General features: G+C 42.9%; 1 protein-coding gene across 1 annotated transcript; it reads right to left on the bottom strand.

Moving 5' to 3' along the window:
- Positions 1-373: 373 nt before the first annotated feature.
- ALG6 (ALG6 alpha-1,3-glucosyltransferase) lies at positions 374-23,444 on the bottom strand. Its single transcript, XM_057409374.1, has 15 exons — positions 23,402-23,444; positions 20,467-20,578; positions 16,885-16,969; positions 13,434-13,523; positions 12,430-12,518; positions 10,112-10,194; positions 9,427-9,491; positions 7,017-7,202; positions 6,420-6,555; positions 4,065-4,150; positions 3,172-3,256; positions 2,001-2,071; positions 1,394-1,462; positions 1,049-1,247; positions 374-595 (listed from the first exon to the last, which is right to left on the bottom strand). Exons 2-15 carry the CDS (start codon positions 20,546-20,548, stop codon positions 398-400), a joined length of 1,524 nt encoding a protein of 507 aa, XP_057265357.1. The 5' UTR covers positions 20,549-20,578; positions 23,402-23,444; the 3' UTR covers positions 374-397.
- Between the last annotated feature and the right edge of the window lie 3,990 nt (positions 23,445-27,434).

The following is a 27,434-nucleotide window of genomic DNA, read 5'->3' as shown; positions in this document are numbered from 1 at the left end:
CTACCAGTGAGGAGTTTCTACTCAATACTTAACCCACTTGCTCACACTTTTTATGCTGGGAAACCTGTAAACTCAATGGCATCAAGCTGCTTTGCCAATACAGGTGGGGGACTTCAGCCTTAACTCAAAATTTGGTCCTTTATTAGGGAGTTTAAGTTTACAAATGGTAACAAAAAGTATTACACTTCTGCAGACGACACCAAGTCACATTTCCAAATGCTCTTCACAATATTCCTTCCTTTAAAAGTCCTTGATTACTTTGTGTTTCAATACACATTATGTGTTTCCTGATTTTCATTAGGATACAGGAATTGTATTACAGCATGAGCAGGTTTACCTGCAATGCCAGACACTGCTCATGGAGAATACAGTTTAGTCCTTGATCTTCACAGGTTCATTAACTGATTTTCTTCTGACTTCTACTGTTCTTTGAGTCCCACAGAATAACAATGTTAAAATACACCAAAAATAGTATAAAATGTAAGCAAGAAATAATAGACACAGCTAAAGGGAATAAATCCGGTAACCTCTGTGGGGGATGCACCATGGCACTCATCACAGACAGGACAGCCATCAGGGTTATGGACATAAGGAACTGTAAGAGAAGGAATGATGCATTAGCTAATGATGATTCAAAACCTCAAAAAAATAAGCTGTTACTTTACTACTTGGCTGCTCTGTATTCTTCACTCTATACTTGCAGAAAAACATTCTAGCACATCTTTACACAGGTGCAGTGTGGCTTTCCCTGTTTGGGGCTGTATCACAGAATCCCAAACTGGTTTGTGTTGGAAGGGACCTTAAAGCTCATCCAGTTCCAACCCCCTGCCACAGGCAGGGACACCTTCCCCTAGAGCAGCTTGCTCCAAGCCCCTGTGTCCAACCTGGCCTTGAACACTGCCAGGGATGGGGCAGCCACAGCTTCTCTGGGCACCCTGTGCCAGCACCTCAGCACCCTCACAGGGAATAATGTGCAGTTACAGACATAAAACTGGTTCATTCAACTCCTTCAGTACCGGGAAGAGCTGTGGGAATTAAAATGGCTCACCAGCATCCTGACAATCTTGGGAAAGGACTTAAACCAAGAAACGTATCCCTTCAGGGAAAGGGAGAACTGCTTCAGCTGCAGGTCCTCGGCTGAAGTCTTCTCAAATATGGAAAAGGAAGTGGTGCAGACTGACAGGAACGCCAGCATGCTCACAGTGTAGGCCAGCAGCAGGCCATCTTTCAGCAGCAGAGGCAGCATGCTGTTAAAACAGAATTACCCACAGAAGTGAGGGCACAATCCAAGTTATACTTTAAAGATCATAAAAAGAAAGGGGAAAAGGAGATGTTTATACTGCAACTGGGGAAAGAACATCTATTTAAACACTATTATCAGCGTCCAACTCACCTGAAGGTTGACACGAGTAAAAACCACGTGGCCATAAAAGGGATTTCATTTATGATTAAGCAGACTGGTCTAGAATGAAGAGAGGAGAAACAGATAAGCAAACTCTGAGTGACAGCACTTCCCCCTCTACCCAGATGCTGTGCTCCCAGTCCTCCAGGAGGTCAGGCAGAGCTCTATTCCACACTGGCACAGGCTTGGAAAACCCAGGAACAGGCAGCATGTGAAGAGCATCCTCTGCCAGAGCCTCTCAAAATCCTCCTTCATCAAACATTACTTTCAGATACACACAGGACATCCAAGCTCAACCTGCAGCCATGCTGGGCAGCTGAGTGACACCTCTGCTTAGCATGGACCCTCACCTCAACTAGCCCCAGGCAGGCAGCTATGGCCTGTACCTCTCCGTGCTCCAGGACACATGGCCCAGAGATGGGTGAAGCAGGAGAGAGCAGCATGGCTCTATTTGCATGCTTTCACTTATGAGTTATTCAGAAAAGCAAATGTGTGGAGTTTTTACAATCAGATGTATTTGTAAGTGAGGAAGCAGCATGCAATAACAAGGTGAGGAAAAGAAGATCAAAATATATCCCCAGAAAAATCATTTACTTACACTGACACTAGAAGAATAGATTTTTCATGTACTTGAAAGGAGAACAGGAAAAATGACAATGCACAACTAACCTTAGGAAAGCAAATCAGAGACACATTAGTCTATGTGACTGCAATGCAAAGGGAGGCTTTAGTTTCTCTGCTGGCACAGACTTTACAGGAATCTCTGAGCTAAATGATGTAGTTTTCTAATTAACTGCTACATTTACTCCAGTGCCATTTCCAAGTGCATAGAGGTGCTTCTGTCACCACCTCTACACACTGAGAAACACATTGCTTGAAAGTTTACTCAGTGTAGTCACAAAGCACTTAACATGAAGAGCCCTCACTCTTGCTCTGCTTTACTGCCAAGAGCATCCCCAAACTGTGGGACGCTGTTGTGTGGCAAACACAACATTCACATACACAAACACTGGCAAAGCTCAGTCCTGATGAGAGCTACCCACCTCTCTGACTGAATTTTGGTCATTATCATGACCAGCCAACACCCCAAAGTTAAACACAGTCCTTTTTCCTCCCACCAAACGAAACACAAGACACTACAACGTAAACCAGTTCTTAGAAAGGATAAATGTTAATTTTAAGGCAATGCTGTGATGAACTTTCAAAACTTTACTTGCATAAAATTAGAAGTATAAATTATCTTTTAACTCTTGAAACCTTAGGACCAGCTCCATAGGATTTTGATTTCGAGGAAACACTGATTTTCACATGTAAGTCAGGTTCATATGCTTAAATTCAATGATATGACTAAGGAAAGGCAAACATTTGGAAAACAGTATCATTTTCAAACCACCAAGAGCTCACATGTCCATCTGGGGACATTTGTTACTGATTTTTGCAGCTGAAGATTAAGAAAAACCAGTACTTTGGAAGCTAAACAATACAGGAGACATTCCAACCCTGCATAAGGCTTTAATGTGTATGGAACCTTCTAGAGACTCTTCAGAGGAAGATAATAAGAATGCACACTAAATAATTGTGGCTCAAGGAGAAAATCTGGATTTAAAAGACAGGTCAGAGCCCAGGACACATGATAACAAAGCACTTGAAGTGATCTCTTCAGCAGCAGCACAATGACATTGACTGGTACCACAGTTCACATCACAGCGAGTGGAACTACTCAGTGGTTGATCTAAACCAAGGAGCACTTAAAAACATGCAGCACTTACCAAAGCAAACTTAAATCCTCGCAGAGAAGGCTGGGCTGTGAGCTTTACACAAGCAGGCAGCAGACTCAGGAATGTTACAGCAAAACTAAGGAGTTGTGTAAGAAAACCAGTTTCAATACACGAGGAGCTACATCCACGCTCTCATATGATCACTTGTGAAGGTTATCTAAGTTTGGAATTTGGTTTTTGTTTTCAGAAGTACAAAATGACCCAAGGAGGCTCCATCACAAGAGCACTGAGTGCTCTTCACTGACAGACATGCTTTTGAACAAGGAATAAAGCATTTATTAATGGCAGTCCTAGGGTAATGGTTGGACTCTATGAACTTAAAGGTCTTTTCCAACCCAGATGGTTCTATGATATCTATTGATATTTCTGATTCTGCAGACCTAGACTTGAATCCTCCCATTTAGTCAGAAAACCGGACCTGTGAACTCTAACTTCCAAGAGCACTACAGGAGGTAGTTCTTTAAGAGGAAAGCATGGAAGTTTTATCTCAGTTTTAACCAACCAAGTAGCTCAAATCACTACATAACCAAGCAGGATTTTTTTCAGTCATCAATATTCCTAACAGCACTTGGGGAACAGAATCATAGAATGGGTTGGGTTGGAAAGGACCTTAAGATCACCCAGTTCCAACCCTCTGCCAAGGGCAGGGACACCTCACACTAAACCGTGTCACCCAAGGCTCTGTCCAACCTGGCCTTGAACACTGCCAGGGGTGGAGCATTATCACTTGGAGCAAGCATCGCTTGGGAGGAAGGTACAGTAGAGGAAAGAAAACATTTATTCAAGATTTTAAACACCATTTCTCATTCTTTGACCAAAATCAGTCATTTTGCAGAAATCAAGACCAACAGTGACTTATGTAAAACACTTCAGTTATGTCTTACCTGAGTTTTAGTTGAGTTTGAGGTGACATTACATCCTTTATCTTTATAAGGACACTTAGACTGCACCAAATATTGGCTACTTTATCCTGGAAGGGGGAAAAGAGGTAATTAGTGATAACAACACTCATTTGAAGTAATATTTGTGACAAGAATGGGGCTTGGGAAGTGGGGGATTATTAGGTTTTACCACAATAGTGCAAAGAGACACTTGCAGATATGCTTAGATGTACTTTATATTATTCTGATCTTCCAAAATGAGAACTTTCAAAAGACTCAAGGAAACAGAATCATAGAATGGTTTGGGTTGGAAAGGACCTTAAGATCATCCAGTTCCAACCCCCCTGCCATGGGCAGGGACACCTCACACCAGACCATGTCGCCTAAGACTCTGTCCAACCTGGCCTTGAACACTGTCAGGGATGAGCATACTTCAAAGTCACTGAGAAACAGTTCTTCAGCACAAGAGACTGCCCCTGAACGCAGGAGATCACACACCTTGTGAGAATAAGGCTCTGAACCTACCTGTCCCTGAGTAAACACTGCTGTACGCAAATCTCTGCTCGAACGTGAAGACATTCTGTACCCTGCCACGTTTCGTGACGTACCTGCGTGTGTTTAGCCGCGCTTACCGCCTGCTAGCAATGACAGAGTTAACCCCTAATAAATCAAGAGCTCTAAGGACATTAGCAGTTGTGCTAGGATCACTTTCAAAATTAAATCTGTAACCACAGCTCTCATGCTCCTGAAACTCATCCCGAAACAGCTGCTGGAGGCACAGCTGTGTAGACATAACACCGCGAAAGCTGCTCGCACCAACAACTGAGCCATCTTCCTCACATGCTCAGCAGCAATACAGAGTATGTGCCTCGAACCTGCTCAGGATTACAAGCCAACAGAGGGTTTGGCAGCACCAGCACACACACACACACGGGACGCCTACTTAGTAGCCAATACTGTTTTACAACCAGCAGCATTTGTTACTGCTGCTGTAAATGGGAACTGATTCAAAGAACCTGTTCCAGGCACCCCAGTGTAAATTTACTGCGCGTTGCTTACGTGGACAATTCCTTGGTTTATCTCGATCAGCATCCAGCAACTCACCCCTGATCAGCTCGGGAAATATCTGGGCTAATATTAGACTAAAATCCGTCAGCTCTTTCTGACTCCTTGGTTATTGTCATTTACACATTTTAGTTTTAAACTTGGTACTGAATGAAAAGCATGACGATCAAAATTATCCATTTCTAAATTCCAAGTAATTCCTAAGAAATAGGGTTATTGGGGGGGGTGCTCTACTTTGGGATTTTTGGACATGGTCTTTTTTTGGAGGGGTTGTTGGGCATTTTGTTTGGTTGTTGGGTCATTTTGCGGGGGGTCGGGGTTTGGGTTATTTGCTTTTAACTAACCTAGCAGAGAATACACTGAGAACACTTCAATAGAACTGCCTAAATAAATAGGTGCCTTTGGCCTTTCAGCAAGAGAAAAGAGCCATTTGTGATATTTATACCTAAAGAAGATAAAAACAATATTTAAGATGAACTAACCTATGTAAATATTTGCTTAAGTCCCCAAGACATCAAACCCTGCAAACTCCAAGCTTCATTTTAGTGCTAGAACTAGAAGCTGAGAAGCTGCTTTCTAAAGTGTAATATTAAGATTCATGCCCTAACTAAGGAAAACAGCAGCAACAACTCGGTGGTGCTGAGGAAAGGAATCCCCTTTCCTTTATCAGCAGGACTCCCTGGTGCTGTGTTAGCATTAGGTGAATGAGGAATTGCTTTCCTGGATTAAGGCTTTACTTTAAGGTACTCAGCACCCTGCAGCACGCAAATCTCCATAGCCTGGGGAAAGGAAAAGCAGAACTGGCCTAAAACCTCTGGAAAACAGTGGATTTTCAGTGCCAGTTTCTGCAAAGTGGGACAAAAAGGAAGTTGTAAAATGCACTCAAACCACTATTTTTAATTATTTGATTTTAATAACGAATCCTGTCCCAAAGAAGCTGAGCAGGACTACAGACAGAGGCTGAAGCTGTTGACTTTCAAGGTTACATCTTCTGACACTGTCAATTACTATGGAATCTATTTCAATGGAAAAATGTATGGATTGAAGTATGGGTTTGATGATGGGATAAGTGTTGTCTACTCGTATAATATCCTGGAAGATGCCAGCTGAGCTGGGGTTAAATACTGGATTAAATAACTGGCAAGAAATGACTGCTGAAGAAGGCAGCTCAAATTACGAGTTCTGTGGTGTGTCTCCCACATGAAATCCCTAAAGGTCACGCTGAAGGTTTCTCAAGGGATCTAAGAATACAGAACATTTACAGTGGGGTGGGGGAGAAGAAAACATGCATGCCTCAAACAAGCCTCGGTCAATGGGAAAGAGTCTTCTGAGTACTTGCATGATTTGTTCCATGTCGGTACAGAACGGGAGCCAGCAGACAGCGAAGGAAACCACCACTGTCCCTGCTATCTTAGTTAGCAATACTAATCTGCAAGCAAGAGAAACACATCAGAAAAGATCAATCCACCTACTGGTAACACAAGTCAGCTTACAGCATAAATCTTTTACAACACGGGGTACAGAACTGAAGGCAACAAATCTAAATCAGGAGCCACCAGCACCACAGGAAGAGCTCATTGTCCCCAGGTTAATGAGAACAACCTCATGAAAACCATAGAATTACTGCTGTCAATCTTATCTGCTTGCCTGCTGCAGCCCAGATTTAAGTTAGTTTCCAGCATGAAGAGTGCTAAACACACCTGAATAGATTTTGCTGTTTGTTCAATGGAAATAGTTCATGTAGACCTCAACAAGATATATTTATCTTGCAGGAGAGGGATACATTACAAGAAGGATCTTCCACTAGAAATTAATGCAGAAGTGCCCACATGCAAATAAGAATAACATTCCCAATGCCAGGAAGTGGATACAATGGTTTAGGTCACTTACCCCTTTCCTTTCAGTCCCTTCTTGAAGCACTTGCCAAGCAAATAGCAGAAAAAGGGCAGAGAATGGTAGAGTTCCATTTGCTTGTAATTTAAGGCCAAGCAAAAGGCCACTGAGCCCAACAGGTCCCAGTCATAAGACAAATAAAGTACACCCCACAGGGCAAGGCCCAGGCTCACTGAGTTGTATATGGTTTTTTATGTCAAGGACAAGATACACATCCTCATACTGGAAGGCAGCAATGAATGTCCAGAGGGATGAGTGTAAAAATGGCACATAAGAGTTCTTTCAAGTTAGTTTTAAAAGCACACTGCCCATTTTAACCATGCTGGTCACACACGGAAGTAACTGTACTTCCATTTAAGATTTACAAAGCCTGATTCAAAGTTTGCACAGGCAATTTTGAGGCTAAATAGCCTGTATATTCATTATACAAGTAATATATATTAAGTCAACCAGGATTTTGGGGACTATATTGTCAAATACATCAGGGTCAACATGTTTTTCTTGGTATTTACATGATTAAAGATAAACACTTCAAGAGTGTTTCCTCCCAGCTCTCAAAAGGTACATACAGAACATTCAAATACATCAGTATTTAAACTATATTTTACTTAGATCAAGGACTCCTGAGGATTTTGTGATATATTCTACTCACACCACACTCTCATCCACAAGCAGTCCCCTTAGGTGCTAATACTGTACAAACAAGGAATAAGTTGCTAAAACCTGTGCCAGCGCCTCAGCACCCTCACAGGGAAGAGCTTCTGCCTAAGAGCTCATCTCAGTCTCCCCTCTGGCAGCTTAAAGCCATTCCCCTTGGCCTGGCCCTACAGGCCCTGGTCCAAAGGTTTCTTGTAGGCCCCCTTTAGAGCTGTGTTTTACTGCCATGTATATTTGAGATCTCAATTTCACATCACCATCAAAAGGCTCTGTCCTTGCAGAGATGTGCAGCAGCAGTTCAGGTTAAGTAAATCTATTGACTTCTTGAGAGCTGGTCACAGCTAGGGAAGTTATCCATGCAACAGGGCTGCAACAGAGCACAGGAGACCCTGCACTGCGTCTGTCCGCTTCAACACAGCATCTGCTACACCTGCATCACCCAGACATGAGGTTTGTGGAACCTTTTCTTAAGGATTTGATGCTCAGATTCCACAACATCCACAATCTATTCCAGCATTCCACTGTAGTTATGGTTCAAAGATTTTTCCACGTATTTAAAAAACCACCCAAGTATTCCCTACGGTGACTTAGGGACGTTACTTCTTGCCCTATCCAACGTGGAACACACAGAGCAGATAACTGCCTTCCTCTTTATGCATACTAGAAAGTATAACCCTGTGCCACCTCCTGACCACCACCTTCTCTCTAAGAGATGCATCCGTTCCCATCCCTATCCTTGTAAGTGATGTCTCCAGACAATCTGTATCTTTAGAGTCAGGCCACAAATACAATTTCAGACGCCCTGAACTGTAAGTCAAATACCCAGTAGCATTAGGAACTCTTTTCCTTTGAAATCTACATTCTAAGATATGCTATCTTCTAAGTTCACCAGGCCCTCTCTTAGAAAATCACGTTAGTATTTGATTGTCAAGACTTGATTTAGTAGACACAGAGATTCAACATCTCCTTGGAATAGTTAAATATTAACTATTAGTATATTATAATACAGTATATATAATATAGTTAAATATTAACAAGAATTAACATTCATTACAACTCCAGGATTGTGTCCCACTGGCTCAATGGCACTACCTAGCGCAGCCTGGAGGAATCAGCTAACAGCATTTGTTTTATGATGTGCAAAACCAGTGTAAAACCAGCAATCTTGTTCAAATCTTATTCAGTCTTAGTCCATCTGAAGGTATCTGCCACCGACACTGACCAGGCAGCCTGACAGCCTAACTCATGTTAGGTGCCCAGCTGGTAAATGGTTAGGCATTATGTGAAGTGAATCCAGTCTCACGTAATGGCAAAGGTAAGACAGGATGGCACATTTTACATAAGTGAACATTTTACATACTCCATCTGACTCGCCCCTCTGCCACCTCAGGTAGATCTAAGGTGGTTCTCTCTCCAAACACAAAGCACAGGAGCACAAGCCATCATTCTTTCCACTCTATAGTGTTGTCGATGTCATGCTAGTGATGTTTTCTGCAATAAGGTGACTGACAAACATGAGCTCAAGGCACAGGAAGAATGCTGTTTATGTCTGATTTGTCCCAATCTCAACTATTTATCCCCAATATATTCCAGACTTACAGTTTTCTCTGTCATCTCTGCTTTGGGGTAGGCAGAAGCCCCCCAGATGCCTTTGTACACAGAAGTAACCCCCTGCCCAGCTAAAGACAACTACTAAAAGAACAGTGGTACTTCATAAATCAAAAGGAATTTCACTGCAGAAGAAGGATACTGAAAGTGTCCATGGTCAATAAGAATGAGGCCTGGATAAAGCAGTATGCAGAGAGCACTGGAAACCTGGGAAGAAGGATCAAAAAAAGAGGAAAATAATTATTTCTAAGTTAGAAATAGAGGAACTTATACTACTACTCCAGTACAAAACTTTGCCCCTCCATGGTGCATCCTATATGTAGGAATCTGATTTTCTACAATATTCTTACAGCGATATTCTGAGTAATCAAGAAAGATCAAGATTTTCCATAAGTGAGAAAACATGGAATAGAGACCAGGCTCCCCTTTGCCAGCCAGCTGAGATCACCCACATCCATCTTAAGCCTTGGAACCACTCCAAAAACCATAAGACTTATTCCACAATGCATGGGTTCTGCCATAAGGACTGTGCAAGGCAAAGCAGTTCCTGGATTCCCCTATCTTGGGTTTACTACCCAAGTTCATAAAGAGACATAATTCAGGAGTTCAGAGCATCTTGTTATTGAAAGCATTATATTAATTGCTGTCAGATAATTAATGGCTTTATCTTTTTAATTGAAAAGCCTTTAATACAAGATACAACAGTTCTATGTCAATTAAAACCATCACAGTGTTCTACACATTAACTCTCGTACTGTTACATTTCTCCCCTGTTTTAAGAGGCTGCTCTCCTTGTTTCTTCATTTACACACACACCAGATACTTGCCTTCTTTTTAGTAGATGTTTCTTTCAAGGAAAAACAATATAAAATAACTGCAGGAATATAAACCAGCAAATCAGCAACAATCACTGAAAAACAAAGAGTAACTTTGTATTAGAAGCCTCACACATACCCCATTTAATGCTGCTTGAGTCACACATCTTCATGTGGATTGTGAATCGTCGACTCTTACTTACGGTTTTAACTTCTGAATGCTCCATGCTTTGGTTGTGTTTGGTGGTTATCACTCAGATGATAACTAGACAGTGTTGGGGTGAGACTAGTTGCCTGCCTTTTGAATGTGGGGTTTACCTCTGTACCCTCACTGAAAACTTCACTTAGTCATTCAATTCAACTGGATTTCACAAGTCCCAGGGCTACAGCTTCAGCTGAATAAGCTTTTCTATTATCTTACATTGTGCTACAGTATGTTTCATTGCTTTAAACATAGCTCCAGTTGGCAGCTACACCAAAGCTCATTTTTTTCAATAGTTTTGGGAAAACCAAGGAAAAAATATAGGGAAATAAACATTAAAATATCAGAAAGTTCTTCACTGGAATAAACTGGGGAGTTTCACTTCAAAGGACAGAAAGAAATGGGTGCACAGAATTTGATCTTGTTAATGTCTCGAATGCTATCATTTCTGATGTCCAGAAGCTGCTGCTTCCATGCGTTCAGCTGTTTTGGCTTCTGGCACAGCCTCAGTCAGTAAGAGAGCGCACTCTAGTTCCTCACATGCCGAAATGAGAGAAGGCATTCTTCGTTCTCCAAAGAAATCAACTACAACCAGATCCAGTCAAGTTGTTTGATGAAACAAATAGTCTGGAGACACAATTATGAAGCTCTAGGTTATAACTATCCCTGGTCTGTGTGATGTGAATAAACAGTCTAAAACTAGTTATTTGGCTTTCATCATCTGTCTGCAGCAAGTATTTGTACGAGGGTGGACAACAGAACCAGCAGGCTCACCTGACTGGAACTGTGTCAACTCCTGCTCATGCTTAAACCACCAGGTGAATTGAGTGTTGTTTTAAGAGTCCAAGAAAGAGTCAGATTATTCCTATACACCAGTTTCAGTTATCCCAAGAGGGAAAGTATAATTTGCCTCTTTGTAGTCATAGGATTTGGAAGAGAATGTTTAAAGACATCAGTTATTCAGTGCTGAAGCCACAATTAAACAAATAAACCCAAGGCATTAGCAAAACAAATCCACTGACACTTCAGACAAAGGTGCGATGCCAAGAGCTGACACAGACCACCCTGAATTATTTGAATGCATTCTTCTAATGGCTATTGTTAAAAAGCGTTTATCAGCTCTGCTCGAGCCATCAGTGGTTTGTCAAATGAGTTGATTTCAAAACTAATAAAGCCCATTTCAAGGGTAATTAAGTTCTAGTGATTTTTATTTCTTTCCAATTCAATCAATTCCTAGGACCAGACAGAGGTTTGTGAAGTACTGAAAAGCTACTGAGGAACAAGAGATTCTGCTGTTGCAATCCAAAAACATTTTGTGCAATTCCAGTGCTACACAAAGCAAGAGAAACCCTTCAAATGAAAGAAAATAGTAACAGGGTAACACAGCATCTACCACTGCTTACAGAACAAGAGCTCACAGGCCCCATTGTTTGCAGACCCACTGACACAGCTACTGAATTAAGTTGTTCACATGTATTTTTTCAGCACTTATTTTAACCTTTCCTTTGTAGCTCAGAACAATCAGAAAAGTAACTGCAGGAAAATGAAGTTTAGGGTAAAAGCGGTAAAATACAATTTTACCTTTTTGTTAACAGTTTATCTCTAGAAAGTGGTGACTCTGAAAGTGGCAAATACATCTTCCTTTAAGATAAAGGACACAGCTCATAATGAACCTCTCCAAGACCTCAAGAGGTTGTTAATGCCAGTCTACATATGAAATAATTCCACAATTAAGACCAAGCCAAGCTGTAAATGAAAAGCACGTTTATGAGAATGGAAGGGAAAGCAACAAAATGTTTTCCAATTCAAAAATGCTATAGATTATGCTATAATCTATATTGTATAGCTATAAGCTATATTACAGCTATATGCTATAACAAAGTGGCTTTGTCTTAACAGTTTTTACTGAATCAGTTAAGAACTTGTTTCTGTATTCCATCAGCTTCACAAGTATGGTAGAAGAGAAAAGAACACAGGAGTTTGGTTCATAAATGGAGCTGCATGGCTACCCAAGTCCAAGAACTGGGAATAAACTGGTAAAGCCAGAGAAGCTGCATGACATTAAACCCTCTAAATTAGTAAGCAAGACAATCTGTACCTTCATCCTGAGGAAATATAATTTTCCTACCTGTTGTACGCATAAATAACTTATGTGGCTGACTCTCGTACCCCCGAGATGTGTGCAGGGCAATCCAATCGGGATTTATTAACTTTGCACTGTAAAATAAAGTATAGACACATCAAAACGTAGACAGTTCTCATTTCCCTTTACACTCCTCTCAGCAATAAAGACGACACGCACAGAAGCGTATTCCAACAATTAAGATGAACGGAGAAGGAAGATTTCAAAGAGCAATAGTGATCAATGAGAGATTTCCCTCCCAGCTACATCAGTTTATGCTATAGACTTTAGCTGTTATTTGACAATTAAAAAGGAATCATCTTTGCAAACAGGACAACTGGAATACAATATTTATTAGGACAATGTAACCACCTTCAGTGTGGTTCCACTGACTTTTAGAAAAACAATTGTAAATACCTTTCATGCTTAAGTATTAAATATAAACCATTTACAGTTCACATAGATGCCCCACATAACTCAGCCGGTGCACTTTAACCTACATTCTTATTCCATAAGTCTCATTCCAACAGCAGTAAAGCCCTTGTGGAAAAAGTATTCCAATAACAGAATTCTATTTACATGATATCCAGTCATCAAATGTCACTTGGGCTCTCAACACACGAGAGCTTTCCCATGAGATATGCACAATTCCTACGGCACTTTTCACTGATCCAACAGTAGCTTCTATGGAAACATAAATGTCTAAGTCACGTCTAACTCTGCTAAAGTTTACAGACCTTGCAGAAGGAATGTAACCCTTCAGACCCCCTCGAGGTAATTACAAGGCAGAAAACCAGCAGTATTAGTTTTAAGCAATAGGGATACACATAAAAGCTATTCCCTAGCTTTAAGGAAGCAAACAATACTCTCCGTTTCATCAGCTGTCCAGATTGGTAGTTTTTAGCTACTGGTTTCTCTCCTCAGGAGAGACAAGACACAAAAAGGGGAGGGGAAGGGGGAGAGAGAGATGAATTTGGTATTTCATAAAGTACTTTAAATCATGAACTTACATGTAAGCACACACAAGACTGTGGTAGGCAGTAAGAGGCGGATAATCCAGGCCCCAGTACAGCAGGTTGTTATCAGTTGTATTGAAGTACCTAGAATAATAATTAAAACCTTAATGAGGCTCTACATTTCCAGCTTTGTTTCAGCTCAAGGCTAAATATTATCCCAAGTATTTGTATTAACACGTTCAAAATCCAACACAGGAGTCAGTAACTTCTACATCTGCTTTTTTACTGCACACTAAATACCTCAACAAAACACAAGCAAAAGTGACCCAGAGCGCTTGTGTTTGCGAAGTATGTTTAAAAACACTGCTAAAGCTACTTACCTGGAGAGGGAAAACCCTTGATGTGAACAGAGTCTGATAAAAATCCAAAGACTAAAACAAAGCCTGCACAAGAACCACTATAGAAATCTACTGCAGCTCCAGGCTGCTGCCTGTGCTGGGGTTTGTACATCCTTACCTCCATCTCCAAACCAAACCTACCTTTGTCACCCATGTCAGTAATTCCAGGAGACAGCCAAAATAGAAATAAAACCAAGGGAAATTGCAAAAGAAATTTCATTCACTAGTTGTTACTCTTCTTCCTTGTATTTAAACCTATTCCTCTCTTTCCTGGACTTGGACAGCACATGCAGTATGTGACAGTGACTTTGGAATAGTTCACCTTTCTCTGCTCCTCTGTCAGACTGTAATGTAGCACATTGTAAATTGCTTCTGCTCAACAGAAAATCTGGAAGTGCTGAAAAACCACCTGTTGAAGTTATACTGCTGGAAAGCAACGGAACAGAAGTGGAAAAGGGTGGCATAAGGATATTACACAAACAAAAAGCAGCATATATCTGGAAGAGAACTATGTCACAGCAGGGGCACCTAGGCAACAGTGTCAGCATGAATGTAGGAGTAGAGGCTAAAAAGTTCCTTAGAAGGCAGCACCAAGTTATGAGAGTAACCTCAATAACCATACAAGGGCACAAACCTCCACCAGATACATCAGCCACAACCACTTTACCTCGTTCTGCCTCAAAACTCAGGGGGAACATGTGAAAGAAAGGAAAAGGATTTGCCCATTTGGAATTACGTTGTGTCACGTGTATGGAAGACTGGCAGCAGTCAGAATTAAGTCACCTCTTCCAAATGAGAAGCAGAAGGTCTTATCCAAGGAAAACAGAAGTCATAAATATAAGGCATTAGACCCTTTATATCTCACAGTGGAACAGACTGACTAGCCTAACTGCCATGGGGCAAGCCTGTGGCTCTTCCAGTTTCTCTTGTCAAATGCAGCCAATTTTTGACATCTATTATAGTAAATGATATTTCTTGAATTCTTCATGAGCTGCCTGAAGAATCTGATGAGCTGATGATAAATCACATTTCTTTGAGCTGCATCTCTGCTTCTTACCCTACAATTCCAGACTGTTCATGCCAAAGCACTTCAGATTCTTCATGCACATTGTAAGAGTCCACACCTTTGTCATCAACTTTCTGGGTTTGTCTTAGGTCTGGGGTTTTTGTTTGGTTTTCTTTAATCTTACTGTCCATAAACTCATAGTTTCAACAGAAAAAACAACCCCTCTACCCAGTAATACTCAGCAAAAAAAGCTGTCACAGTTTTAACTAGCAGTGTAATAAGGAAGGATGATCTTAGAGTAGCCTTTAATAAATAATATCAAGAATATAAAGAGTAATATAGAAAAGAAATACTTAAGTTCTGGCCTCTGGCTCAGAGATGTCACACAAGGAAACTAATACTGTAGTTTACTGCACCAATTTGTCTTATACATCTTTGTTTTGGACCAAAGAAAATAAGCATGGAACACACAGCTATATAACCTATAGGTGCCTGTTTAACAGTCAGTGTGACAGCTCTCCTCCCAAGAGCTTCTCTCTGTACGTACAGAGCCAAGTTTACAGAGGAACACTTGCTGCATAGACAGCTCTTCTCATACTAAACAAGCAACAGCATGAGAAGTGGTTAGAATCTCAACTTCAAATTTGAATACTATTTTTACACCCTGAAGTATAATGTCTTTTGTGCTTATTTCTACACTACAGGAAGAGAAAGACAGCTTAGCTTAGTTTTCTAGAGTGTAATCCCTTCCATGGCAGCCAAAATGTTCTTTTCCACCACCCAAAACTGAATATGACTTTGCTGTGTTAGAAATTCAATTCTCAAAGCAGACCTAATAAAAAAACTTCTGTTATAAATAAAAGCACAAATACAAGAAGGCTGAGATGCCCAGCTGGCAGCCCAGAGGCAAAACCCAGCCTGCAATATAGTTTCATCTGCCCTCAGGGAATGCCTAGAAGTAATGCCTGCTATAACTCTTAATTTTAAGTACATATAGTTCCACGTAGCAGAGTGGATCAAAGCTGCCAACTCCATCATTATGTCAGCTCTTCATTATCCCAACTCTGGCACAATGAGGGTTTAGATATCCCAGAAAAACACAGAAGAGAAATGATAATATAGATACAACAGGATGATCCAAAGTCACAATATAAAGTCATCTGCAGTGTTTCAGAGTGTCGTACTTTCAGAGCTGACCCCGCATATATTTACGGCAATACAATTAACTGAATTAATATTCTATTATGTCATATTATTCTTTTTCCCAACAGACAGCTAAGGACAAAATTACAGCAAACAGAATGCAACCATTCCTATTGGAAAATGAACTGAAGTTCCAAAGTGTTCCAATTTACATTGTAGCATATACAGGGACAAAATCACGTTTACCATTCCATGCAAGCTCTAAGAAATAATAGGAACAATATAAAAAGAAATAAAATATTTGGAATCATTTTCCTACTGGTTTAAGTGATCTGTACAAATGAAGCTCACTCTCGTTACAGCTAGAGTCCAGGCACCCACATTTTAAAACCTATATTAAGAACATGGGTATGAACAACAAATGTGCAGGTGTAAAAACCATCCAGTGCTCCAGCACAAGAAGTCAAATCTCTGCATTTACTGGCATGCCTCTACCTTCCAGCTTAGGGGAGATGAGCAGAGCTTGGTTTGGTTTCGTCAGTGCTGATAATCATGCAGGTTTTAGTGCGTTACAGATCTGTAACTCAGGAAGCTGAACTGATTTTTTTTCTAACCCAGGAGAACAAGTTTCTATAAGATCTCGTATAAACCTGATAAAAAATTGCTTCTGGATCTTTCCATTCAATCCAAAACAAAGCTGGAGCTTCACAACAGAGAAGTCAGAACAGTTTGTTATAGAAACTCATAGCTAGCAAGTCAAACTTCCAAATTTTAGCTTTTTTGAGAAGAAAACAGTGCCTCAGCTCAAGAACAGGGTAATACTGCATTAATACAAAACAGATTTTAGCATAGTTCAGGGAACAGTAGAGATGTTGCAGAGATCTCAAAGGTATATTAAAGGAAGATACAACCCAAAGGTTCATTACATTTACCCCTTTGTAACCCACACACTACGTACCACTGCCTGATGGGCAAATTGTAAGTAACTTCTTGCCAGTGCCTCTGAGCTTCATAGTCTCCATACATAGGTGGTTTTCCTGCACCTAAAAAGAAACGACAGTGCTTAGGGATTTATTAAGTTTATGCAGATTGCTTCTCCTCTAGATATGCATTTGCATATTAATATGTCACTAATTTTACTCTCCATTCCCTTATGATATTTGGGAATGAAATAGAGACCTCATCGGCTACGCAGTCTAACAGGGAAGGGAAAAAAGAAAGTTACACATTCTTTTGGCCTTCTGGATATTTCTGCAACAAGCATTTATCAAGATATTCCACTGTGAAGAATTGCTTCCTCATCTGACAAAAAAATCATTTCCAAGTGTAGATGAAAAATGGGGCACTTTCTCTGAAATAAGAAAATGCACGTAACAGACACCCTGTACTGATTCTGTGTGAGCTACTACGTGTCCTTAGTATGTAACAATTGACAGTGTTCTCGCCTGTGTTTCAGCCACGTTGTGGTGCTTTGCTTTTAAAAGTAACAACCAGCCTTATTCTTTATATTTCCTTAGAACCAGGGACCTGCTGCAAGTCCCCCAGATCCCTTCCCTCTGCTGTCTGCCTAGCAAGAACACTGCATCTGTCCCTTAATAAGGAGTTCAGATGAGCCATTTACCGAATGAGGCCATTCAGCACACAGAATAGGTTTGGAAGGATTTTTTCTTATGATCTACAAAGCTTTCTAAATAATAACTGCTCCATTTCGGTTTACAGGAATTCGCCCTCACACATTTTTCAACTGAGTGATTGCTATGTAGCAGTTCTGCGGAGTGAATTACATTAAAGGACACTTTTCACGGATGCATACATAAGTCTCTCAGGAAACCAAGATATTCCTTTTATTTCCACAGGACAAAAAGCTTTATCAATGCAAATACTTCAGACATCTACTCATAAACAATCGCCTCAACATAAGCCTAACTCCGATAATGGCAGTATGTTAAGCATCTTTATCACAGAATTTATTTACTTCTATTAACCTGTGCTTATTGAGAACAGGAACTGGACTGATAACACTTCCAGTAAAATATTGACACGAGCCAGACAGAGATTTAAGAGTTTCTCTAAAATATAGGAAAGCCATCCATATTTTTTTCACATGATCCATGTCTGTGGGAGTCACACAAGCTCCGATATGTACTACTTATTCCTGGGTAGTGGAGAGAACATTATCTCTGCTATTTTAATCCAGGGGAGTAAAGAGATTCTCTCCACGGTATGGCACATTCAACTGAAAGTCTCCCAAATAAGTGAGGTCACTGGAGAATAGGAGGTTTAGCAGTGACTGTTCTGTAACTATAAATCTAGAACAAAGAAACTGTCATACGGTTACTGAAATACAAGAAAAGGTATTATCCAAATTACAGTGTTTGTGTGTGTTCATATGCACATCGGTACATATCTAAACCCACACATTTTATTTCAGCTCTCAAAAGAAAAACCACCACAGGAAGAGAAATTAATTCCTTCAGAATGACCAGGAGAGATCTTAATCCTAAAGTTCGATTACTGAAAGCCAAATACAGAGCTGGATCATGCATCTGTCTTAGTCTGAGAACGCACATTTAGCTTCCACCTACAGCAAGCATCAAGTAATGCAGCTAAACAGAATTCAGAATTCATTAAAATTGAGTGTTTTATTTGAAAAGGGTCACAAATACTTTTCATTTAGAGTGGTCTTATTGAGTTCTATTGTTACCTGGAAGCAGACGTTTTTAAGGGTCTGAAGCTGCCTTTCAACAGGGGTGTTTAGCTTTAATTTAGCAGGAGTTTAGCAATGCATAAAAAAAATATGCATTAATGTATGAAGCCAAGGTTTTCCTCAATACTTCTCCAAGATCAGCCAATCTAAGGTGATCATAAATGGTGACCTTTCAAAACTAGGTATTAGTTATGGGCTTCCAGAAGGCAGATCCAAAAACACGGTGGATGGCTAGCGACAACAGAACAGAACCGATAACGGCAATCCAAGACTCTACAGTAAATAAGGGCAGAATTAACCCCCTTGCTTCTGGCCATCCACACCACTTCAGAGCATGCTGAATCAGCACTTCTACTAGAGCCCACTTCAGTGAACGATGACTGCTTCCAATCCTTTGCTCAACTTCACTGCAGTGAGCAGCAGTGAAAGCAACACGAGATCACAGCCGTTTAAGCACTACCCTGACCATTTTTTGCCTTGCTCCTGTTATTAAATGTATATTACACCTGAAGGAAGTCAAAGAGGAAAAAAAACACCCAGTGTAGATAGACATGACCGCTCTAACATTCAGGTTTGCCTTTTTTTTATAGCCAGCCAATGCTCAAAGTTAAGCACATGCTTTAATAATTAGCTGGACTGGATCAGACTCAGCTTTTCCTATTCCAAAATAAGTTATACAATCATTGCATAGGAAACAAGATTAGAAAATATGGTATTTTAGCTCAGGCTTCACTTTAAGACTCTCAAAATCTGGACAGGTTTGAAATTAAATTGACTTTAAAAAAATCTACTTAGCAAAGTAGTTGTAAGTACTTGCAATGCAACAGAAATTTAGCATTGTGTGGCAAAAGAGAGGGTGTTTAGTTTGCTGTCTATGGATGGGTAGAAAAGCCTGTTACCTACAGAGCAGATTTCTTACAATGGCACCTTCAGAAATCAAACAACTGTGCAAGGTGTGCATGCAACTTCACAAGCAAATTCCTTCAAGTAAGTGAAACCCAGGAGCTACCAGTTTAAAAATCACTCGAATGCTAGAGAACAACTCCAACTACTCAGGGAACGAAGCTCCCAATTGCCTTAACGGAGAACTAGAGTTGAATTTGACCGAGCTTGTGATTCTTTTAGTTGATGGGGATTAAAAGTAACGGTTTGGGTTTGAGGGGGTTTTAATTTGCAGAGAGCAAGCTTTGTGCAAGCTCATGCCAAGTGTAGGAATGGCACTGAGAGGTCTGGAAAAAACAACTTGCAAGTTCATTCAAGCATGCTGAGATGGGGAGGAGAAAACCTCATCTATTAAAAGATTATAGCTCTAGTTTATGCTGTAAACAACCTTAAGGAAGTATAGCTACAAGGCAGAGTGTAATCGCTCACTCCACATCACACTGTCTTCATTACCACCAGTACAGTTTTAGCTAAATATAAATTAAGGCTGTATCTGTTATAGAACTTAAAGGACAAGATTAAACAAAAGTACAATTGGATTGCAATAACATTCTGCACCTCCTGAAACAAAAGGCATGGGGTGAACTGGCAGCTGTTCTTCAGCTCCTAAAACATTACTGACCACCACACACACAGAAAAACACATTGTGGTGTTTTTTCCTCAGCATTTTATTCCAAGCAGCTGTGATGTTAATCACTGCACACTTCAGAAACACAGGAGCAAGGCATTACACGAACCCCAGGGAAACAGAGAGGCACTAAAATATGACAATACTTGAAATAACACATTGCTTCCTATTTATGATTTTACATGCAAGTTTATTTTAATTTATCACAAGCTCCATAATTCACCTTCATGTGGTTGCTTTACAGACCATGAACATGTATTACCTGAGTAAGAACTGAGCGACACAGTCCAGCGTACAGTAAGTGCCAGTAAAACAGTGATTGTCATTAAGCTCCACTTCTCCATAGCTGCTCTTTGTAATAAGCCAAAAGGTACCTGAAAAAAATAAACCCACCATAAACATTGCTACAGCACTGTCTGTGGGTTTGTTCCTCAGGCATTTAATAGCACAACAGCTAGTCCCAGCTTTCTCTCCACCCAGAAGCATTCGGTTACTGTCTCGTGTCTGGAAGCGTGCTACAATCAGGAGGGGTTTCAGTACTGGATAATTTCTAAGTATGAAGCCCAAAGCTGCCCAGAAGCAATTTACTCCACTGCCGAGCCAGAAGCTGAAAAGGCATCTGCTAAAATGCATAAAAACAGCAGCAAGAGGGGTAAAAGATTTCAAACCACCTGAGAGAATTCAGTTACCAGATCAACACTGCACTGTATATACACATACAAACTTAAGCATCCTCTCAAAAAGCTCCACAATTTGTTCTGCAAACATATAGCATGTTTTTACCTGTGACAAGAAAAGATTCTACAAGAGACCAGTAGCAGCAGTCAAAATACTCATGCCAACCATGTGCATTAAGTAGGTCACAAACTACTATTTGTCACTGAACAAGAGAAACCTCTTCTGAGAGGTCTGTAAAAATTACTATATTAATAACTCACTAGGAAAAAAATTATTAACAAGCACAGTTTTAACAAGTGTCCCACTATTAAGTATTTGCTTGATTAAGAAAACCACTGCCAAATTACACAAAGTGCAGCCTTCTCTGTCGATTTACACATACACAAAAGTGATTTAAAAGATAACTATGTGCTGGCAGGTGTTAGGCTGGATGAGGTATTATCTGTCCTCCTGCTGCCACTATAAAAGCACAGAGCCCACTATAAACTCTGTAACAAGTGTTCTAATTCCACAGGAATACAGTCCAGTGCATAATAAATGACCTGCATACAACCAGCCTAGGAATGCAACATCTGGCATTAGTGACCAAATGCAAATCCCTGAACTAAACCTTACTTCAGTCTCCTCAGTATTCAAAAGGGGGGTAAAATTCTACCTCCCCCTTCCCAAGCACCAGCAACATCTCCCTAGAAGATACATCAAATCAAACCTACCCAGCTTGAGAGCTCTTCTCCATCTTTCTACTCCATAAGGCAGGAAGACTGATTTCCCACCAAGCCTGCTCACCACAGTAAGGATCCAATAAGATACATTGCCAGAGCTCTCAAATTAAAGGCCACATGCATCAAACTCAGAAATCAAGAAAGTAATGACGTTGCCCTAAGCAACCCCCCCTAAGTATAAAATACACAAACTTTGACCCAGGGAATCGAAAATATTTTAGCCTGAGTTAGAAAAGAAATGAAAAAGAAACTACTCCAGTGTTGACAGGGAGAGGCAACAGTAAATCCAAAGCTGCACTTTGCCAGATCAGCAGCAGCCGCACCATTCCCTCCAGTCAGCAACAGATACGTTACAGATGAGTGGATGAGCATGGGTACAACTGTCAAGAGACTTTCCTTGCAGAAGAGGCATCATCCAGTTTAAGTGAGTTTAATACACTTGCCACTGCCAAAAATAAGGCAACAAAACCCAACCCACACAGCAGCAGCCCTGAACTGCTGCTTTTTTAACAAACAGCATCAAGACATGATTTTCTGTTCAACCTAAATCCGTATTTGGTGACCCAACACCACTACCAAGGGTAAAATCAATGTTACTTTAACAACACAACTGGATGACAGCAGTAGATCACCATCTATAGGTAGAAAGGTGAATACAGGTATCCACAATGCTTGCAGTGCTACAGCTGCGCCCAGACCACAGGTGAGGCACCTTGACCTAAATAACAGATACTGAGATTGACTCTGTGGATCATTTCACCCTAAAGGAATGTTTGTGCTTCCTAAACTTGGGTCAAATAAGCCCAGAATCCCACCCGACTTCCCAAATCAAGTGTCACAGAGCCTGCCCCTTCTCTTCTATAAAAGTTACATCAGCTCTTCCTTTGTATTTGCAGTTAGAACAGTTATTAATTACAGCTTAATTCCTTTGTAACTCCCTCATCTCTGCTCCTCCCTGTATCTCTGCCATTCCCTGCATTTGGGGTAACATTTTCAGGGGTACCGAGTTTCTTCTCTCTGCTCAAAAGTGGTTCTCCAAATATTCTTTCCTCCTCCTTAATAATTACTCCATACCCCCGAAACAAAAGCAATGCCTTCATTAGATTCTAAAGCACGGATCCCCAGTTTTTGCTATACCATTGGGTAACAAACTTAGTTTTCAGGGCAAGATAAAGCTGGTTTGATCAGTCTCAAACTTTGTACCTCTGGACGAGCAACACCAGAGGGTCCGTCAGCGAGATGCCACCGTCTGTGGAGTGAAATCACAGCCCCGGACACCCCTGTCCTTCCACGCTGCCTGCTGTAAGGATGCAGACACACAACACGGATGCAAACACCCGCTCCCTGCAGAGGGAACCCCACAGAACTCGGTCCCAGATGCCGGTTCAAGAGATGCCATCACCCAGCACCACCGCACCGCGTCCCTCCTCAGACCACAACCACCACGTTAACGGCGTGCTTTGTGGAACCAACCCCGCGCCGTGAGCCCGCTGTCCCACCACTCCCGGTCACAAACCGCGTTTAACTCCCGGATCTCCCACTCAGCCTCCCCGGAGGGACACGAGGGGTGGGTGCTGCGGGGCACCGGGGCCTCCCCTTCCCCGCAGCCCCCTCCCGCACCGCGGGGTACCGCGGCACACGCGCACCGACACCGCGGATACTCCAAGCCCGGGTCCTGCGGGGCTCCACAGCGGCCCGAGGAGCCCTGCGGGACCGGAACTGGGACCGGGGCCGAGCGGCAGCCGATGCCCCCTCCCTCCCTGCCGCCCCATCCCGCCCGTTCCCGCCGCTCCTTACTGGGCACGTCCCGCGCGCACGCGCTTCCGCCTCGCAACCGGCTTCCGGCGGGAGCGCGCGCGCGCCCCCATGAAGGAGGCGTGCGTGCGTGCGTGCGTGCGTGCGTGCGTGAGTGCGTGAGGAAGGGAGGGAGGGAGGAAGGATGCTCTGCGCCTGCGCAGTTGTGCCCGCGGCGGGTGTCCTCGGGCGGGAACGGCGTTGAGGGGGGAGCTGGGGCCGTGGTGCCCCCGGGAGGGCGGGAATGGCGGCGGGCAGCGGCTTTACCTCAGGGATGAGGGAGCCGTGAGCAGCCCCGGTGGAAACGGGCAGGGGCGAGCCCGCAGTGCGCAGCTGCCCTCGGAGGAGGAAGGTGCGGCTGTGTCCTGGCTGCGGCTGGCGTAAAACCAGGGAATGGTTTGGGTTGGAAGGGAGCTTAAAGCTCATCCAGCTCCAGCAGGGACACCTTCCACTAGAGCAGCTTGCTCCAAGCCCCTGTGTCCAACCTGGCCTTGAACACTGCCAGGGATGGGGCAGCCACAGCTTCTCTGGGCACCCTGTGCCAGCGCCTCAGCCCCCTCACAGGGAAGAGCTTCTGCCTAAGAGCTCATCTCAGTCTCCCCTCGGGCAGGTTAAAGCCATTCCCCTTGGCCTGTCCCTACAGGCCCTTGTCCCAAGCCCCTCTCCAGGTTTCCTGCAGCCCCTTCAGGCACTGGAGCTGCTCTCAGGTCTCCCCTTCAGGAGCCTTTTCTTCTCCAGGCTGCCCCAGCCCAGCTCTCTCAGCCTGGCTCCATGGCCTGAGAACTTTATTAGCTGAGATCATGAGGTTAAATCAGAGGAAATGGTTTAAAGCCATTCCCCCCTGTCAGAAGTGGGTAGAATCATAGGATCATAGACTAGTTTGGGTTGGAAAGGACCTTAAGATCATCCAGTTCCAACCCCTCTGCCGTGAGCAGGGACACCTCACACTAAACCATCCCACCTTTTATTATGCTCACGTGCATCCTTCATGGCGCAGGTAGTGCTTAGCTCCTACTGCAGCGGTGCAGGGAAATGGGATAATGGGTGTCAGTGGTGAAGAGCCCAGTCCTGACATGTGGGAAGATTCAGGCCATGAATCCAAGTGTTTGTTTTAGCAGAGGAAGGGAGCAGCTGGAAAACTTGTTCTTTAACCCTGCCGGAGAGCTGGGGAGCAGCTCCTCAGCCTTTGTGTCTGGGAGCCATTGTATAGTAACCAACCCGGAGAAGAAAGATCCTGTACACCACAGGCCTCCTTCTTACAGCCTTCCAGCTTCACAGGCTTCAATTCACTTTAAATACGTAGCAGAACATGATGCCCCATCCCTGGCAGTGCTCAAGGCCAGGCTGGACACAGGAGCTTGGAGCAAGCTGCTCTAGTGGAAGGTGTCCCTGGCTGTGGCAGCAGTTGGAGCTGGATGAGCTTTAAGGTCCCTTCCAAAACAAACCATTCCGTAAGTCTGTATACAATCCTAGATCATCTTTGTACATCCCTTACCACTATTTATATTTCTTTGTATCGCTGTGTTTTTCTTCTGGTTGTGTGTCTGACTGAGGCTGGTGTATGAAACTCAGCAGAAAACACATCGGTTTTAAACAAACGCCATGGCTTCATGGCCAGACTCCCAGATGGACTGCCATGGGTGCTCTCCTTGGGACTGCTATCCCAGGAAAGTTGGGAAGGGTTTAAACTCAACCGCTACAAATGGAAGTATGGTCAAGAAGTATTTGATCACTTGCAACAGAGACATTCAAGTGACCAGAGGTGGCAGGAAAACAAATTTCATCCTAGATTATGGTTTCAGATATTCAGGTTGTGTTTAAAATACATGAACACTTGGCAAACATACAGTATTTCGTATTACCAGAGCTGGCTTTCCTTCCTTGATGTTCTTCCAGTACAATACCGTATGGAATACCGATTTCCACTCTCCCAGCCATTTTTCAGTTGAGTGCAAACTACTTGGCTGTCCTGGTCCCGCTCAGATCCGCTGGAATTCCAGGAACTGCCATTTGTGAGTGTTGCTCCAGGCGGGATGGTGTGAAGAGGCTGGAAGTTTGTAGTCTTCTACAGGTGAACATACAAGTCATGCTGTTCTACTGGCCCGTGGAGGTGTTTGGAGTTATTATCCTGTTGAAAATGGTGGATTATGATCATCAAATGTATATATTTTACCTACATCTGTTAGATTCAATCACTCAGATTGCTGGGAAGTAAAACAGGTCCATTTTAGGGGGTTAATGAGATCCTGAGGGAGGTCTGGAGATATCTGTCAAATAAGCAGAGTCCTAACAATCCATCAACACCAAACTGGGAGAGGGGAAGAGTTACAGCTCCTGAACCCTGCTGCAGCTCCAGTCTGACTGAAAACACGCGATGCAAAGCGAACTCCCAGCCTGAACAGGGAGGGGAAATCACCAGCGCAGGTTCCTGTTTCAATTGCTCCTCTCCCAACCCCTCTCTTCGTTCCTCCCTCTCCTCCCTCCACGATTTTCCATGCCTAGAATTCCCTAATCGCTAGGCTGGGGAACCCCAAGTCTATGAGCGTTGCCTATGGGCCCCTACTGCAAAATAAACCAGGAATCCTTAGGCTTTGCCTGGCAGGTTATCGATAGTTCGTTCGGTCCCGGGGCCGGTGTGGGAGCGGGACGGGGGCTGCCCGTTCCAGTGCGTTACTAGGATTAGCTCCTTGTTGGAGGGTGAAATCATTCCCTTCCCGGGAAAGCTTTTTTATTGAGTGCTTTCTAAACACTCGTCTCGCTCCCATCGCCTGGAATCGAGTCCCTGTCACCAGTGTTCCCGAGGTGACATTGACCAGATCAATGACTGGAAAAGGCGTTAAGGACACATCGACGCGGCGGGGCTCGGCTTTAGCGCTCGGTGGTAAAGAGAAACCGGGAACGAGCAGCTAAACGGCTTTCCTTAACCCTTGGCGTCCTCGGGAGGCTCCCGCTGCCTCTCCCGGTGGAAAGCCGAGCGGTGGCGAGGGACATAGCTCCCGGGTATTCCAGAAATTTGGAGTGAAATGCGGTCGGAATAAAGAGGCAGCGCCAGGGAGGGCAGGAGGGAGCGCTCGGGGAGCCTGCGGCCATCCCGAGTTCCAGTCCGGCTCCTTTAGGATTTAGTTTCGGAGCGGAGCAGGCGGGATAACAAACTCCGGAGACGTTTTTAATTGCAGATTCACGATCTGAGCTTTTCCCGGGTTCCCGAGGCTCTCCCTGGCAAGAACGGGGGGAAACGCGTTTGAAACCTCTGCCCTTATCCTCAGGGAGGCTGGATTTGTTGTTGCTGTTACTATTATTATTACCGTTGTTGGTGGTTTCGTTATTATTTACTACTAATATTTGCTATTAATATTATTTTCTCTTATTATTACTACTATTATTATTTTCCCTGAAATATTAACACTTAATGAAGTTAGACTCGAGTTTTGGGGTTCTTTTCTTAAATCCCTGCCGTTCTCTGAAGCCCTCGGCTCCCGGCTCTTCCCATTTAGCTAAAGCTCAAGAAAACTGGGATTTTCCCGAACCGGGAACCGAAGGAGAACCTCCTTTTTCATTTCGCCACCTTACTAAAGCAACGAAGCGCCTGGTTCCTCACCTTGCTTACCCAATCCTGCCTTCATAAAGTTTACTTAGTTATATCAATAGATTAAATGTCACGTTTAAAATGGAAGGGGAAGGTTCTCCCTTACTGCCCTGTTTTCCATTTCTGATTTAGAAAAAGGCAGGATTAGCATGGATATTGCATTCTCAAGGACCTCGCCACTATTAAATAGACTGTTAAGTGCATTTTATGGCTGAAGAGCCCGTTCCCAGCTCAGTCGGGAAGACGTGCTAAGTTCATCTCTACCTCCTACATTGAACAGTCACTGACTACAACGCTTCCTGCGGATGGAATTCCTCCGCTCTGGAGCTGCTCGGTGCATAACGCTTCCTGGTTTAGGGTTAGTAAAAGGTAATTCAATAAAACTCCCTGGAATAGAGGTGTCGCCATTGGAGAAATCCGCTCCGCGGGGTGCGGCCAATTGCACGGCAG

This window comes from Pezoporus wallicus, unplaced genomic scaffold (assembly GCF_028554395.1).
Source record: "Pezoporus wallicus isolate ANWC-B61680 ecotype Strahan unplaced genomic scaffold, APGP_CSIRO_Pwel_v1 contig_8108, whole genome shotgun sequence".
NCBI classification, from domain to species: Eukaryota; Metazoa; Chordata; class Aves; order Psittaciformes; family Psittacidae; genus Pezoporus; species Pezoporus wallicus.
This window is presented reverse-complemented; position numbering and strand designations above follow the sequence as displayed.